This window comes from Aegilops tauschii, chromosome 6 (genome assembly GCF_002575655.3).
Source record: "Aegilops tauschii subsp. strangulata cultivar AL8/78 chromosome 6, Aet v6.0, whole genome shotgun sequence".
Lineage (NCBI taxonomy): Eukaryota > Viridiplantae > Streptophyta > Magnoliopsida > Poales > Poaceae > Aegilops > Aegilops tauschii.
The window spans coordinates 63,571,535-63,587,420 of NC_053040.3; the positions used below are offsets into that span (position 1 = coordinate 63,571,535).

The 15,886-nt window shown below is 45.0% G+C and overlaps 1 protein-coding gene across 3 annotated transcripts; it reads right to left on the minus strand.

The window, feature by feature from the left end:
* Positions 1-6,510: 6,510 nt before the first annotated feature.
* LOC109734318 (protein LPA3) lies at positions 6,511-13,436 on the minus strand. 3 transcript variants are annotated; one of them, XM_020293534.4, is made up of 9 exons: positions 10,659-10,866; positions 10,391-10,567; positions 8,889-8,936; positions 8,751-8,790; positions 8,567-8,667; positions 8,110-8,302; positions 7,907-8,005; positions 7,679-7,796; positions 6,511-7,144 (listed from the first exon to the last, which is right to left on the minus strand). In XM_020293534.4, exons 1-9 carry the CDS (start codon positions 10,728-10,730, stop codon positions 7,024-7,026), a joined length of 969 nt encoding a protein of 322 aa, XP_020149123.1. In that variant the 5' UTR covers positions 10,731-10,866; the 3' UTR covers positions 6,511-7,023. The 3 variants fall into 3 exon arrangements, 1 of the variants encoding a protein (XP_020149123.1); XR_005759338.3 differs by lacking the exons at positions 6,511-7,144; positions 7,679-7,796; positions 7,907-8,005; ... (1 more) ...; positions 8,567-8,667; positions 10,659-10,866 and adding an exon at positions 11,100-13,436 and having other exon boundaries at positions 8,745-8,790; positions 8,889-8,945; XR_005759337.3 differs by lacking the exons at positions 6,511-7,144; positions 7,679-7,796; positions 7,907-8,005; ... (1 more) ...; positions 8,567-8,667; positions 10,659-10,866 and adding an exon at positions 11,100-13,436.
* Positions 13,437-15,886: the final 2,450 nt, after the last annotated feature.

A 15,886-nucleotide genomic window follows, 5' to 3' on the forward strand; every position in this document is an offset into this window, starting at 1 on the left:
CCCGAGCGACAGCAGCTGCCGTGCCATCACCCAAACTGAGAACCCATTTTGCAAAGGCAGCTACCTCAGACTGGAGAATTGGATCATTCGTGTGTGCAGTCAGACGCATGTTTATATTTAGGTGCAAAACATCTACAATATTCCAGAGAGGAGAATTAGTGATCGCAGCAGCAAGAATCTGCGCTCGAGATCCACCTTCAATGACTGGCAATATTTGCCTAAGGTCCCCACCCAGAACAACAACCTTGCCTCCAAAAGGAAGTTCAGCTAAGGCAGGATCATTAGCCGATAGAACATCACGAAATGACCGGTCCAAGGCCTCAAAGCATTTTCGATGGGACATCAACGCTTCATCCCATATAATAAGATCAGCTGATTCAATTAGAGTGGAGAACATGGTAGACCGTTTAATTTCACAGGTGCCATAATCAGGCAGGTCAATAGGTATTTTAAATCTAGAATGCGTTGTTCTGCCGGCAGGTAAAAGGAAGGCAGCCACCCCTGAGGACGCAACACAGAGCACCACCCTCTTATTACCTCTAAGATAAGCATCAAGTGCATTCCAAAGAAATGTTTTTCCAGTGCCACCATACCCAGAGACGAAAAAGAAACCAGGTTTTCCAGACCGAACGCGATCAATTATAGCAGAGTAAGCATGCAACTGGTCTCTATTTAATCTACCATACATGTCCTCTGCCTTTTTTAAAAGACTAACAACATCGACATCTAGCGCATCAGAAAGCATATCATTTTGCACCGAGGCTTCACCATATGCAGATTTTACAGGTAATTTATGATCTAGGATACATGCACTATTCCTAGCAAATATAACAGTCAATTCATCAAGCAGCATGTCTCTTAAATCAACAGGAGGAACATCATATTTCAAATTATTTTTAGCCTGCCGAATTCTATGCTGGATATCATCAGCTAAGTAAACCACGTATTTTTCAAAGAAAAGAGCTTCATCATTAACAACACAGTGAAGAATCATAGTAACAAATAGCTGGCGCAGCTGATTTCCCATGCCCCACTTGACAGCTTCATCAAAAGCAGTATACCACTCCATGTCATCACCAAGCAACCCTCTTGCTCCACACGCTTCTCTAAACGTCGAGTATACGATGCCATTGTAAGTCCTGACATCCTCATAACATGTCGCACCTTTGACAATCATTAGCAACATTCTAAAATAGAAAAGATCTCCAGCCGCTGGGTGCACAGAGTATATCCTACCAATTCTATGGCTTCTTGTCCTAGGTTTCCATCTTTTGTCCTCTGGCATCCACGTCCATCTGGTTGGGAAATCACAGTAAGTTAAGGATCTAGCAGCAGGGTGAAGCCTGTTTGCCACAAACCATTCTGTTAGCATTGTTTTTTGCAGCCAGGCATCATCAATCACTGAACTCAGAGTAGCCTGGGTACGGAAGCGTACAACATGCATGTTCAGGAGATGGACAGGTAATCTCTCAACAGATGGTGTTTTGCCATGTATGTCATAGCCGTAAACCCTCCAGAAAGAGTCGTAGTCAACTATATAACGGCACTCTCTATACTCTTTGATCTCATCGACATCCTGGTCGCCATCACGCCTAATATTTTCAAACAGGGTTTTTGACTTGTCCGGGCCTTTGGTAACATACTTATATAGATACTTGATAACATATTTTTTATTACACCATTCAACATTAATATGCGCCTGCCACTTTTTTAATATAAGCATGTTATAAGGAACCACATGTCTATTATCCAACCTGACATTGTTCTTTATTACAAAACGACCATTATCAGGCCGCCTATATAAGGGGAAACCACTCTCATCAATGGTAGTTTCATCCTGAAATGGTTTTGGAATTTTTTTTGAGCAAAAACCTTTTTTCATGCAAGGGCATTTTGGGCCATCAACACCACAGGGACCGTGCATCATGAACTCAGCAACAAGTGCATATCCCAAAGGATCCTGTACAAGATCAGGGATCTCAGGTTAGATATAAGAATTTATAAAGGCCGGTGTGACAACTCTATCGTCCTCCTTCTTTTGCCAAACAAGAATGTGTGCATGCGGCAACCCCCTCTTCTGAAATTCAATAGTGTGCAGGACTGAAAACAGGAGGAAAAGATGGAGAAACTTATAAGAAGCAGATACAAGGAGGAAGATAAGAATTGAGGAAAGCTTGCGAGGAACAGTACCAGCAACAACTGGACCAAAGGCGTTCCCTTTTTTTATCCGATGAAGATACTGCAGAAGTTTCATGTGGTACACCCTAACAGCAATGTCAGCCCTATCTGTCGCTGTTTGCCCGGGATCAACAGAATCAAGGATCTCTTCCCACTTTGGGTTACATGTGAAAGTAGTGAAGACATCTGGTGACCCATGAACACGCGACACAGCAATAGCATCTTGGAAATTTTCATACATGTACCGGCGACCACCGGTATAAGATGACGGCAAAACATTTTTTCCCAACTTCTGACCCACCAACCATACCCTGGCCTACCGCATCGACGATACCCTGAAGATTTTCAGCCCGCATGTCATCATTACACTTAAGAATAAAATTGAGCCGGCATTCATCAATGCAAGCTCGGAAATCAACAGCAGCCTGTGAGGATAACAGGCCACAGCATAGATATGGGTTATGCTGCTCCGGTTTATAATGCGAGCAGAAGCAATAGAAGTCTTGCATGGTCATTTTAACCCTCTTGTTTGGATCATCGGTATTGGAATCAATGTAGCGCACACCGAGCTGAAAGCCACGCTCACCATAGGGGAATAACAGAGGGTATTGCAAAGGCATGTAAGTAGTATCTAAGGAGGAAATACAACGAAGACGGTCTTCTTTAGTACGTATTATCAGGTCTCTACATGGTCCCTCCAACGTAAATTCACCATAAACCAAGGCTGCTAGCTCATCAGTTGCAGGTAAATTAAACTGTGCACTATCATTTTCACCAGGAGCTATAAGTCTTATTGAAATCACTTCATGCCTATTATTTTTCAGAATCTCACTGGCCATACGAAATTTCTTGACCAAAGAATTGTTCACATCAAGCATCTGCATAAGACCCTTCACAATCTCTTTGTCTAACCCTGCACCAGTTTCATTTTCATGGTTTAAAGCCTGAATTCTATTGTTAACCTCATTTTCTCTGTCATGTATGTATAACTCTGCATATTTGGGAGAATCACCCTCATTTGGAAGCAGCGAGCCTATACGATGGCAAACCTGACCATTGATTTTTTTAAAATTTGGACCCCGCCATCATTTACAGAGCGGTCAATTTTTGCCCCCATGGATGTTAAAGCAAACAGGCAATTGTACTGGCGTATTTGCTTAATAAACTTTTGGCTGCAGGGTGGGCCTTCATAATCAAGCAGGGTTGCCAGGAATGGCGGTGGTTTTTCAAAGGGTTTAACAAAGACCTTGCCAGTCTTACAACAGTTGTTGTAGACCACTCGTCTCTTGGTAATAGCAGACTGCGACCTAACCCTCTCACGCCACCAAAAGCTAGCCTGGCAGCGGCTGCATCGGATAAAAAGCTGTACGAGAACCGCATCTAATAAGAATGGATGACACTGGGAAAAGAGGAAGTACCATCGCCGACAACAGCAGACAGACGTACCTTTAAGTATGAGCACCTCATCAGGAGAAAAACCAACCCAATCAGGATGCAGAGGTGATGCAGGGGCATCCTTTGTGCAAACCACAAGAAGAAAATACTAACACGGCAGATAAGAGGAAGAACGTAACCTATGACCAACCAAGGGGAATAAGAACTAACCACCCTTGTTATGAGCGCGTAGCCTTTTCAATAAGAACTTGCATCTCTTATGATTCCTCGCAGTCTCAGTAGAAGAAAGAAAAGGAAAGAAGCCATCTCCTATGGATATAAAGAAGAGAGAGCACACACAAAAAATAAGGCCTGGCTACTAATAGTTGTCTAATAGAATTCACAGGAGGACAAGTGGAACAGAACATACGCTTTCTCTTTCGAACAAGGGCAATGGCAGGGCCTACTGGGACAACAGCCAAAGTAGCAGCACCATGAGCAGGCCTACGGGGGGCAACCACACGGCCCAAAGTGGAATTTCTCCCAGAAGGACCAGGAGACTGCCCAGGAACAGGAGGTCGCGCAGGCACAGCACGTCGCGGTGCCATATCGCGGGCAAAGGAACTAAGAGCATGAGAAAAGAGACAGCATGTCTCTGCAACAGAAGAGAAGACAAACAAACACTTTTTTTTCTAAAATCGGCATGATGAAAAGTAAAGAAAAAGAAGCACAGCCCACAATCCATGGAAGACACCAGAAAGCAAATCAAATCTATGAACTAAACATCGGCAGCAAGTGTAGCATCATCATCATCAACTAAATAGAATAATGGAATAGTAACAACAACCAGTGGCAGCTAAATAGAGTACAGAGATGTAAGAAGGCCTGAATACGGCAACGCTAGATTTGCAGGCATTTGCGCTGGGCCACTGAAAACTCTCCTGGATGGTGCTGTGGTGGATGAATGTGTCCAAGCAAGAACCCTCTCCAAATTAGCTGCATAGCGAACAGCTGATGCAGCAACAGCAATGGCAGCGTTACCACAATTTCTATAGAGAACAACACATTCATAATTGTAATCTCTAACCACAAATCCATACAGTCCCTGCAAAAACCTAATTGCCTGAAGAGCAGCCCGCTCGTACGACTCTGCACAACCCAGGCACGCAGGGCTCCAAAAGAAAACTCTCTGCGGCGTCGACAGTATACCGTCCCCAGGAATCTCGACCTCTACCCCAGCAAGGACATCGCCATTCCCATCAACCTCACACAGGTAGCTAGCAGGAGGAAGCCCGTAATGGGCTATCACAGTTTCTAGAATCGGAACAGCAGTAGACACCATAGCAATCATCCTGGATATGCAAAGGACAATGAACAGGCACAAAGAACAACGAATAACAAGTAACAACAAAGGAAAACACGACAGCACGCAACGCAGGTAACACACATGATTAGAATGAGACAGGAAAGTAAATATTAAAGGAGTGCAGAAAAAGATAAGCCAATGAAAAAGATGGAACCTTGCGCGGACGAAAGGCAGACCGCCAGCCCTGAGATAAATCGAATCACGGCAAAAGGCAGACGGACCAGGAGTAAGAAAAGTAGCCAACCAAGCAGCCAAACCGTCCCAAAGGAAGACCTGCAGCACGTGTAAATGTGAACGGACATAAGTAAGCATAAAAGCATCTCCCAAAAGCATAAAAGCATCTGCTGAAAATATCACAAAAAGAGATCTAGCATGACAAGCGTCTCCTAAAAGCATCACAGGATAGATCTAACGCGACAAACCGGGGAAAACCCAGCCAGGCATTTCATCGAACAAATAAGAAGCAGAGGAAGAACCTCACCCGACAGAGAAGGAAGAAAGCGACGCAGAAGCAGACAACAAAGGAGACGCAGCAGCCCTGTGAAAGAATAGAAAGGAGAGGAAACAGAGAAGAACAAGTCAGCACAGATTAATCTACAACAACGAGAGCAGCAGGAATCAAGCAGACAAATCAAAGAACTCACCCTAGCCAAACGCAACAGCAGCAGCGCGAGGAGCCATGACGAAACAAGCCGACGACGAGCCAAGCAAGCAACGAGCAAGACGCCAGCGATGAATAACCAACGAGGAGGAGCAACAATGGCGACTGGACGGGGAATGAGAGAGGCGCAGACGTGAGGAAGTGAGGTGACCGAGGAGGCAGAGAGGCAACGAGGAGCAGAAGGAACCCACGAACCCGGTCAGTAACCCCTCTCCGAGGCGCTGTAACTTCTAGGGGAACCTAAAAAGAAACCCAACCAGCCCGACGCATGGGACCGAGGATAGGGAGGGACCACCTGCAGCAAGACGAGGACAGCCAACCCCGCGTAGCAGCGCGAAGAGAACGAAAACCCTCTTTCACCAACGGTCCGAGCCGAGCTGCCCACACGGTCAAAAAGAATCAGAGCGGCCCGCACCCATGAGACAGACAGATGGGGTCAGGCGCAGCTGAAGCAGAGACGTCACCGGCGGGTGCGAGCGACGACGGTGAAAAACGCCCTGACATCCCACGAGCGACTGGCCACGATTAGCACAGCCCACTACCACAGCCCACGACCGACCCGCACTGGCTTTCCACCGACAGAAACGCGCACCGACCGCGTCACTGCGAGCCGGGCCCACGCGTACGAGTGGCCCACATGTCAGCTGCTCCTGAGCCGAAACCATGGCGTACAAATGAACGAACGGCGGGATGTCTACCAGGTCGATGATAATCACTATTACCGCTGCCAGCGAGGACAATCGTGCGCGCAGGATGATTTCCAAACCGCGATGGCGCTGAAACGGCGGGTAGTGTAGGAGGCTTTATATGTTCCGATATACTTGGCTCGTGCGTCGTGTTCCAGTCTCCTCACCTTTAAGTTTAGGCTTGGGAGCCAACAGGAATTAGCAATACCGCTTGATCAAACCAATGAGTATGTCAGATGTTGCAGTTTCGCTGAGTGCTCAAAGCATTAATTCTGCCGTTACAGACATCAGGCAAGTTACCTCACCCCCATTATAAGCATCTTTTCCACACAAAAAACAAGGATGGCATTTAGGATTCACTAATTCCATGATATCATACCGACCATACGGTACCAAGTTTAAGCTCCGGAAAAAAATCATATAATTGATGAGTTCTTTTTTCCGATTCCCCACAGGTGCATCAGGTCATTCGTCTGGTCCACCATGATCTTCCAAGATAGGACAAGCTGACCTGGCATGAGTGTTGCACCAACTGGAGATACATATGTGCTGCGATCAACTATTTCCTGTCTACCTTAAATCTATGTCCTCCAGACCTCCACAACAAGACCATGATGAACCTCTTGAGCACATACATTTGGGAAAGAACTCTTGCGGGCTTTTGCTTCCCTTGGATGATTACTGAAAGCTTCATTTTCCCCCATTTTCATCAGGATATTTATTTTCCCCTTTCTCTGAGAGGTAACTCTAGGAACTTTCTAGGCAGAAGGAAGTATGTCGAGGGCCACTTCTTTCAGTGACGGCATCTCCTCTTGTTCATGCAAACAGACGAAGCTGCCGCCTACTTTCCTCAGCACCTTCCAAGGGCCAGGGTAACACCTGCCGGACAGACAAGGTTGTTTTCATCAAGCTATTCAATGTGAGGTTCCTACTGATTACGAATAGAGCATTGGCATTGTGTTGATCGGACTACCATATCAAATTATCAATAAGACAGCATTACAGAGTTATTACGTGCATACAGTACGGACGAGATGGCTGAATAAAAAATCTGTCTATAATACACGTCAAGTAGGAATGCCTAAAAACTATATATGCGTAGAAGGTCATGCAGCTAATAATAAGAGTTTTAGTGCTACAGGAATTGATACTTCAACGCAACAAGGATGTTAACAAATTTATGTCCAGAAGCATAAGATATATTGTAATACAACTATGTTAAATATTATTCATGCAAACATATGGACCTATACATTATTCAAGGTAGATTTGGGGAGAAACCAAACGTTAATACTCCCTCCGATCCATATTAATTGTCGCTGCTTTAGTAGAACTTAATACTACAATTGTACTAAAGCAGCAAAAATTAATATGGATCGGAGGGAGTAACATGTTCAGGAAAAGAATGCAAACCTGAAAAGTGCTCCCCCTTTGGATCCTTTAAAATTGTGAATATAGTAAATGGTCTCCAGTTTCGGAAGAAAGGTCTTGGAAAGTTCACCCAGCTTTGGATAGAAAAAGGGCGGGTAATCTTTGCTTATGAAGGAAGTCAAATATATAAAACCCTAATCACAAAATAATTGTGTCAACTACTCCGTTCAAGATAATCAATTAAACATGAAGTTCTATACTGAAGGATACATCCACTTCTTATCCGATCTAGTTCTCCATTGAAGATAATCATTTTCCGTTCTGTATTAAGAACTGCTTCCTTGTAAAGCTCTTCCACCACAAGCATTTCTACAAAACAGCATTGACATCTTACTATAGCAGCAAACCTCAACCTTGAATGAACAGTGTGGTAAGGAGGGACAGCTCAAATTTCAAAAATCAGCAGACGTCACCATTGACATTGAAATAGGGATAAGCCACAAGGAATATCTCGTCTTCAGGCCGCACACGGTCTGCCATTTTGACCTTCGTTGTAAAACCAAAATCTTCGAATAAGGATGGTTTTGTTAGGTAATCCAATTTCAATGAACACCCTTCAAAAGCTGACTGTCTTGCAAAAGTAACCTCTTTTGCCTCAGGGAAGAACTGAAACATGTTGAGACGGGAACAGTAAAATTCGGAAAAAGATTCAAAGGAATAGAAACTTGAGCACAATACAAGTATACCTATTTAAAGTTCGTTACAATCCAGAATAAAATACTTTAATCACATGGTATCGGCTTGCATAAGCTTGCTTTTTTTTACTGTAAAGCATAAGCTTGCTTGCTATAATAGAGGTCCAAATCCATTCAAAAAACTAAATTGTAGGCATAGATACTAATGAATAGAAGAATGCAAAGAAAGACGTACAATTCTGGTCCTGGTAACTTTCTCTGCAGGTACGAAGCGATCGCAAAATTCTCTAATGAGAAGCATGCTTCCTGTCATCTCGATTCCACCTTCGCCATCGCCTGAACAGAAACAAATTGGAGCTTTTTCACGTTACAAATAACTTATAGTAAGTTAAGTATACAGAAAGCTCATCTATGTGGACCTGGTACAGATTGTAGTCCTGCTGTAGGAAACTCTATTTCCTGTATTATATGATATATACAAAATCACTGGCAAAAAAGAAGAAAAAAGAAAAAAGTAAAGCCAAGTATGTGATAAGAATGACGGTCCAGTCACTCACCAATAGCTGTTTTCCATCCTTAAAAGCTGATTCTGTAGCTTCTTTAGCCTGAAATCACTACAGGTATAGCCCATTAGTCCTAACATCATTCACGCATCTTCTTTCAGAAGAAACACTGTTATACAAGCTACAGTGAATGCACTAATTGCATTGTTCGTCATCAGAGTAAGAACTTAATATGATCGCCATCTCTGCCACATAAGCATGTGTGAGAAGATGCTACCAACAATGTTAGCTCAAACTGTACCACCAATTTAGGGTGTTCACGGATTCTATCCAGTCTACAGTATATACTGTCGAGTTGCTGGGCACAAAACTCCACACAACCATTCATATCTGTTACTCGCTTTTTTTAAGTGAAACTGTTGAGCAGGCTCCGACGGTAAAATGTATGAAAAGACGACATTTAGAAAGAAGGGGGTGAGGTGAAAGTACAAAGAGAAGAACAAAGAAGCTCAGCCCTGGCTATCCAGCCAAATGGTAAGATATGGTCTATTAATTTCCTTCATTCTGTAAGAAAGAAGAGGTTCTTAAAAAGGACCAGGAGTTAGGCTAGGATTGTCATTTTCAAAAATCTTCAAAGTTGCTCTGTTTCCAAATGTTCCAGCCAGCAACAAGGCCTCCATCAAGAAAGGTTTAAAGAGGCTTTGGCAGAGGATAACAGGTTTTCCATCCCATCACATCACAACAAGGGAAGAGGTTAAGAGTTTCCCAACTATCCTTGCTGATGCTGTAGGTCCAGAACAGATGATCCCTGTTCTCAAGGAGCCCTTCATTGCGAAGAATGCAGTTGACACCATCATTTAAGTGTAAATTCCTTCCTCAGCATGTCCTTGTGTTGAGGCGGTCATTGAGAAGAAGCCAGAAGAAATCCATGACTTTAGAGGGGATTTGAATTCCATATCCAGTTGGAGTACACAAGGTCTTGGATGGAGCTGAAGGAAAGGTTGTAGATCTTGGTTGCCCAGAAAGAGGTTCCCAGCTGAACTCCAAATATCAGCACTAGAGGGATTAGGATTGTGTCGAGTAACAATCTGCCTGACAACTGTCCGCAACAATAACTTTGCAGCACGAAGAGATAGATCTAAAAAATGCCGCTCCTAAATGTGGAATGTTGGTTTTCCTACCTAATTGCGAAGGTAGCCCAATTGAATATGTAACATGCGTAACAAACTGACAATGCATGAACCACTATACTGCTTACCTAGGTAAGTTCAGTAAGCAAAGTAGGCCGCCGGAATATTTTACACAAAATGTCTCAGAAAAACAAATGACATAGCTAGTATACAGATATTTCACAACTGCCTGACAGACAAAGGATTCGACATTTGGTCATTTGAGGTGTAAGTTCATCTCAAATACAGCTGCACACAATGAGATACAGGGCCCATATATTAAAGCAAAGCGACTAATATAGGCATGTAAAACTGGCACCACACCAAAGGCCCCAGAACATTGAAGGAACTACCAGTTGTCAATAAACAAGTTTTCACCGGAATTACCTGCACTATTAGTTCTGTGTAATCGCTTGGGAAATTTGCACTGAAGACGTCGCGGGTGCTCTGGTCCCCAGTGACAGCGCAGACATGGAACCAAGTTCTTAAATTCCTCCTTGATATAGTGAAAATGCTCCCACCACCAACACCACTGCTAATTGTAGGAAATCTCCAATTTGTAACCTTCACAAAATAAACAAAATGCATGAACAGAAAGCTGAAATTCAAAGGGGAAAAAACGGATGAAATATATAGCTTGTTTGGGATGGTGTACTTGATTATGCGGGGCAGATGGTTTAAAGATAAACGGTGCATTGAAGATTGAATAATTGGTTGCCATGGCCATTGAAGCCTGGGGGTGGGTGGTTCAGACGGAGGGCCAGAGGGGTAGGGGGAGAGGGAGAGAGTATCAGTGTGTGGTAGTGGAGGGAAATTGCTATCGAACCAGTCTGTTTGGCAAGGCATTACTGTGTGGTCTCCAATTGCTGTGATGGGAAAAATATCTTGCCTGTCATGACAGCGACATCTAGTTGTATGCATATGCTGCTATTGGTTGATAAGATAATGCATAGACTTTTCTTATCTGGTTTATCCTATAATATTGATATAGTGGGCCAATGTAGTCTTGATGAGAAACTCTGACTCTTGGCTGAGAAATGAATGTCTGAATGAAATTTAAAGGATACCACTAATGCAGAGTTGATGGCTCCAGTACCTCACTGTCTTGTTTTTAACTTCTTGATTACGATCTTGGAAGGGGTCATCACTAAAGAATTGAACAGGCTCCAACACCTCACTATCCTATCCTTTCAAGAACTCATCTGGGTGTACCCCCGGCCCCTGACAAAAAAAGACAGTGTTTTCCCAAATTTTGGACTTTGGAGTCAACAGGTCCATTAACTGATCTCACAGACTGCCAGAGTTCCATTTTTCATAACCGTATCACGTCGCCCCTTCTATCATGACAGAAAGGTTATCAACCTCCTGGCATATCTGATCAATTAGAGGATGTGTATTGTCATTTGATGAGAAGGAAACAACCTCGCCCTTCAGCTCAACCCAACTACACCCTGTCTCCTTCTTTAAACCCTGCTCTTTCATGAATCCTCTAACATTGGCAGCACTGCTCCACATCTCTTTTGCAGCATATAAGTTTGCCAAGAGTGTATACATTCCTCCATCAGGAGGTTGCGCCTGAAGGACATTCTTTGCAATGACTTCTCCAAGCTGAACATCTCCGTGAGCATTACATGCGCTAAACAGTGTCTCCCATGCATTTACTTGAAGGTCAGATGGGATTTTTCTTGTGAATGCATAAGCTTGGTGTACAAAACCAGATCTACCTAGGAGATCAACCATACAGGAATAGTGATCAGATCTAGGAATCAAGTTCCAATCTTCTTGCATACTTCTAAAATATCGGCAACCTTCATATAAATAGCCTTTGTGTGCACAAGAAGACAATACACTAAGAAAGGTTGCATGGTCTGGACGAAACCCATCTTCAGTCATCTTGTCAAAGAGTTTCAGAGCTTCAGCAGCCATACCATGATAAGCATATGTCGCAATCATGGCATTCCATGTCACTGTATCTCGCTGCAACATCAATTCGAAAACTTGTGAGGCTTCAGCGATTAGCCCACACTTTGAGTACATAGATATCAATGAGCTCATCACCAAAGCGTCACGCTCAAAGCCAGTTTTGACTGCACAGAGATGCACCATTTTTCCACATCCGAGTGCAACAAGAGAGGCGCAGATAGAAATAACAACGCTCAAAGTGGCTTGGTTCGGTCTGAGTCCTCCTCTGGTCATTTCTGACAGCAAAGCTAGTGCTCCTTCATCTTTGTACCCAGAGATCAATGTGTTCCACGAGGTCTCATCTTTCTCTGGCATTCTTCTAAACCAGGTATTTGCACTAGCCATGTCCCCTTGTTGAACATAGCCTTGCAAGATCGTGTTCCAAGATACGAGATCCCTATTTGGCATCTCAGCAAACAATCTCAAAGCATCATCCACCCTCTCGCTCTGCACGAAACCACCGATCATTGTGTTCCAAGCAACAGCATCCCGATCGGGCATTTCCTGGAACACCTTCCACGAAGCATCAACGTCTCCATTCTGCAAGTACCCACGCATAATGGCTGTCCGAGATATCGTGTCCTTCTGGGGCATCTCATCAAACAGGCTCTGCGCAACCTGCATCCTCCCAGCCCGCGCGTAGCCTGTGATCATAACATTCCACGAGACAGGGTTCCGTCTCTGCATCCGGCCAAACAGCTCCTCGGCGTCCTTCAAGCAACCAAGCGCTATGTAACCCGACAGCAACGCGTTGCAGACAGACGTTGACGGGGAAGGCGCGCGGTCAAAGAGCTCCCTCGCCTCGCGGACACGCCGCCTCCTGATGTAACCGGAGATCATCGTCAGCCACGAGACGTCGTTCCTCGCTGGCATCGCGTCGAACAGCTCGCGCGCCTGCTCGACCATCCCGTTGCGCGTGTAGCCCGACATCATCGCGTTCCAGGAGACCACGTTCCGGTCCGGCATCCGGTCGAAGAGCTCCCTGGCCTCGGCGACCCTCCCGCTCCGCGCGTAGCCCGTCAGGAGCGCCGCCCAGGAGACCGAGTTCCTCCCGGGCATCGCGTCGAACGCCCTGCGCGCGTCCGCGAGCATCCGGTTCTGGACGAAGCCGGAGATCATGCAGTTCCACGTGAACACGTTCCGCTCCGGCATTTCGTCGAACAGTTGGCGCGCGGCGGCCACCCTGCCGGCGCGGAGGTGGGCGGTGATGGCGGAGTTCCACTGGAAGATGTCGCCGCCGGCGGGCGACGGCGGGGCCGGTGCGCGGCGGCAGAAGCGGCGGAGGGGAGCAGAAGCCCGGTGGGGTCCGTGGGTTGGTTGCAGAAGTTTCTGGAAGGTTCTTATCATGCTCAGAGGCGATTGGAGGGGGAGAAGAGCAGCTACGTGTTAAGCAAAGCAGGGCTCTGTTTAGGCCCTGTTGGGTTACACGGGATATTTGCAGGAATCTTGTAGGAAAGTTGTTCCTCTGGAAAGTTTCCCCTTCCTGGTGTTCGGGACAAGGCAAAGATAAACAGTGCTTTGGAGGAAAACCTTCCTTCGGCAGCAGATTTTGGCTGATTCCACGGGATTAAAAAATCTGCCATGAGTCAACGTTTTGGCGGATGCCCGAGGTAAGCCGCATATGAACATGAATAAAATATTATTTTTGCGGGAAATGAATAAAATATTCGGCCAGAGAAGATGAGCACAAACAAAAGCAAATCACTGGATTTTTTTATGAGAAGACCAGCTAGCTTTATTAAGCTTAAATAATGCTTACATCGTTCATTAAAAATTTAGCAATAGTACCCGGAGGTGCATCCAACCATAAAGAAGGGGTGTTTGCACGCCCCACTCAGCTAGCTCTGAGCAACTAGATTTGATTCTCTATTACAGTCCTCAATAGTAATCTTCTTAAACTCTCATAATAACTCTTTGCAATCATCTAAAACTGAAGCCGCCATCATAGAATGTCCCTCATTCAGATGTATAGCATCGACCACAGTAGAATTATCCATCCTCGCCAAGATCTTATTGCACCTCATACTTTGAAGTAACTTTAAACCTTCGAGTAATTCCGCCGCTTTCGCGGAGACGACATCTGCCACATGCTCAACGCGAGAAAGGCTCAACATCTGAATTCGCTCTCTCCAGAGATTCTGTCGCATGTTCTAGGCATGGATACTACTGCTTCGGCGTGGACTGCCGTTAACACTATGTTCAAAACAGCATCTCGCACCAAGGCTCAACATCTGCGTGAGAAGCTCAACGACACCAAGAAACTGACAATGACTGCTAATCAGTACTACACCCAGATGAAAGGCTTCGCTTCCGAGCTTTCAGCACTTGGAAAACCGATTGGAGATGATGAGATCCTAGGTTACCTTCTGCATGGTCTGGACAAAGGTGAATACAACTCTCTTATCACCACAGTTCATGGAAACCCTAGCACCACCATAGATGAATTTTATGAGCAGTTATGTGGATATGATATGCGCAATGGAGTTGAAGAGAATGGCTCGTTTATTTCCTCTGCAAATCTGGCTCGTCGGGGCTATGAGCTCTCATGTGGTCGCACTCCACCTCCACGTGGTTACTCACCTCCTCCTCCTCGGCGTGGTCGCAGCCCTGACAGTGGTGGTTCCTACCGTGGAGGGGGTGGTGGTGATCGATACCGTGACAATGATGATGACCGTGGTTGGCGTCGTGATGAGCGCCGCAATGATGACCGTGGTTGGCGCCGTGATGACCGTAGAGATGATGACCGTGGTTGGCGTCGTGATGATCGTAGAGATGATGATCGCCGTGGAGACCGCCGTGATGATCGCCGTGATAGGCGTAATGATGGTGGTGGACGTCGCCCAGATCGTACCCCTACCAAGTATGTTGACACTGATTGTCAGATTTGCAAGAAGCATGGACACCCTGCTAGTGATTGTTGGTGGCGTTATGCTGATGACAAGAAAAAGAGAGATGATGTGAGAGATGATGCAGAAAAGGGGGCACTTCTTGCTGCTGCCCCATATGGTGTTGACACAAATTGGTATGCTGATTCTGGAGCCACCGATCACATCACTAGTGAGCTAAACAAGCTTCTCATCGCCAACAAATATCATGGGCAAGACAAGGTCCGCACTGCTGAAGGCACAGGTATGAACATCAGTCATATTGGTGATTCAATATTACGTACCCCTCATGGCTCCTTTGACCTTAAAAATATTCTTCTTGTTCCAAATGCATCTAAGAACCTTTTGTCTATTCATCGATTTACTCTTGATAATCATGTCTTTATTGAGTTTCATCCTTTCTTCTTTTTAATCAAGGACCAGGTAACTCGAAGAACTCTGTTTAGGGGCCCTTGCTATGGTGGACTCTATCCTTTGGTGCCTATGTTTCATGAGACTTCCAAGCATGCTTTCTTCACAATAAAGCCGCCATCCTCTACTTGGCATCGGCGTTTAGGACATCCTTCTTCTTTTGTCGTTCAGCAAGTTCTTAGGAGAAATAAAATAGCTTACACCCCAGAGAGTACTCCATATGTTTGTGATTCTTGTCATTTAGCTAAGAGTCACCAGTTGCCATATCATGTTTCCTCTAGTGTCTCCATTGCTCCCTTGGAGCAAGTTTTTTCTGATGTATGGGGTCCTGCCCCACTCTCTGTGGGAAAACATACATATTATGTAAGCTTTATCGATGATTTCAGTAAATTTACTTGGATATATTTGCTTAAGAAGCGTTCTGATGTTTATCAAGCCTTTCTTAATTATCAGCAATATGTTGAGCGCAAGTTTGATAGGAAAATTATTACCATGCAAACTGATTGGGGAGGTGAGTATGAAAAGTTAAATGGTTTCTTTCAAAGGGTTGGCATCACTCATCATGTTTCATGCCCTCATGCTCATCAACAAAACGGTTCTGCTGAGAGAAAACACCGTCACATAG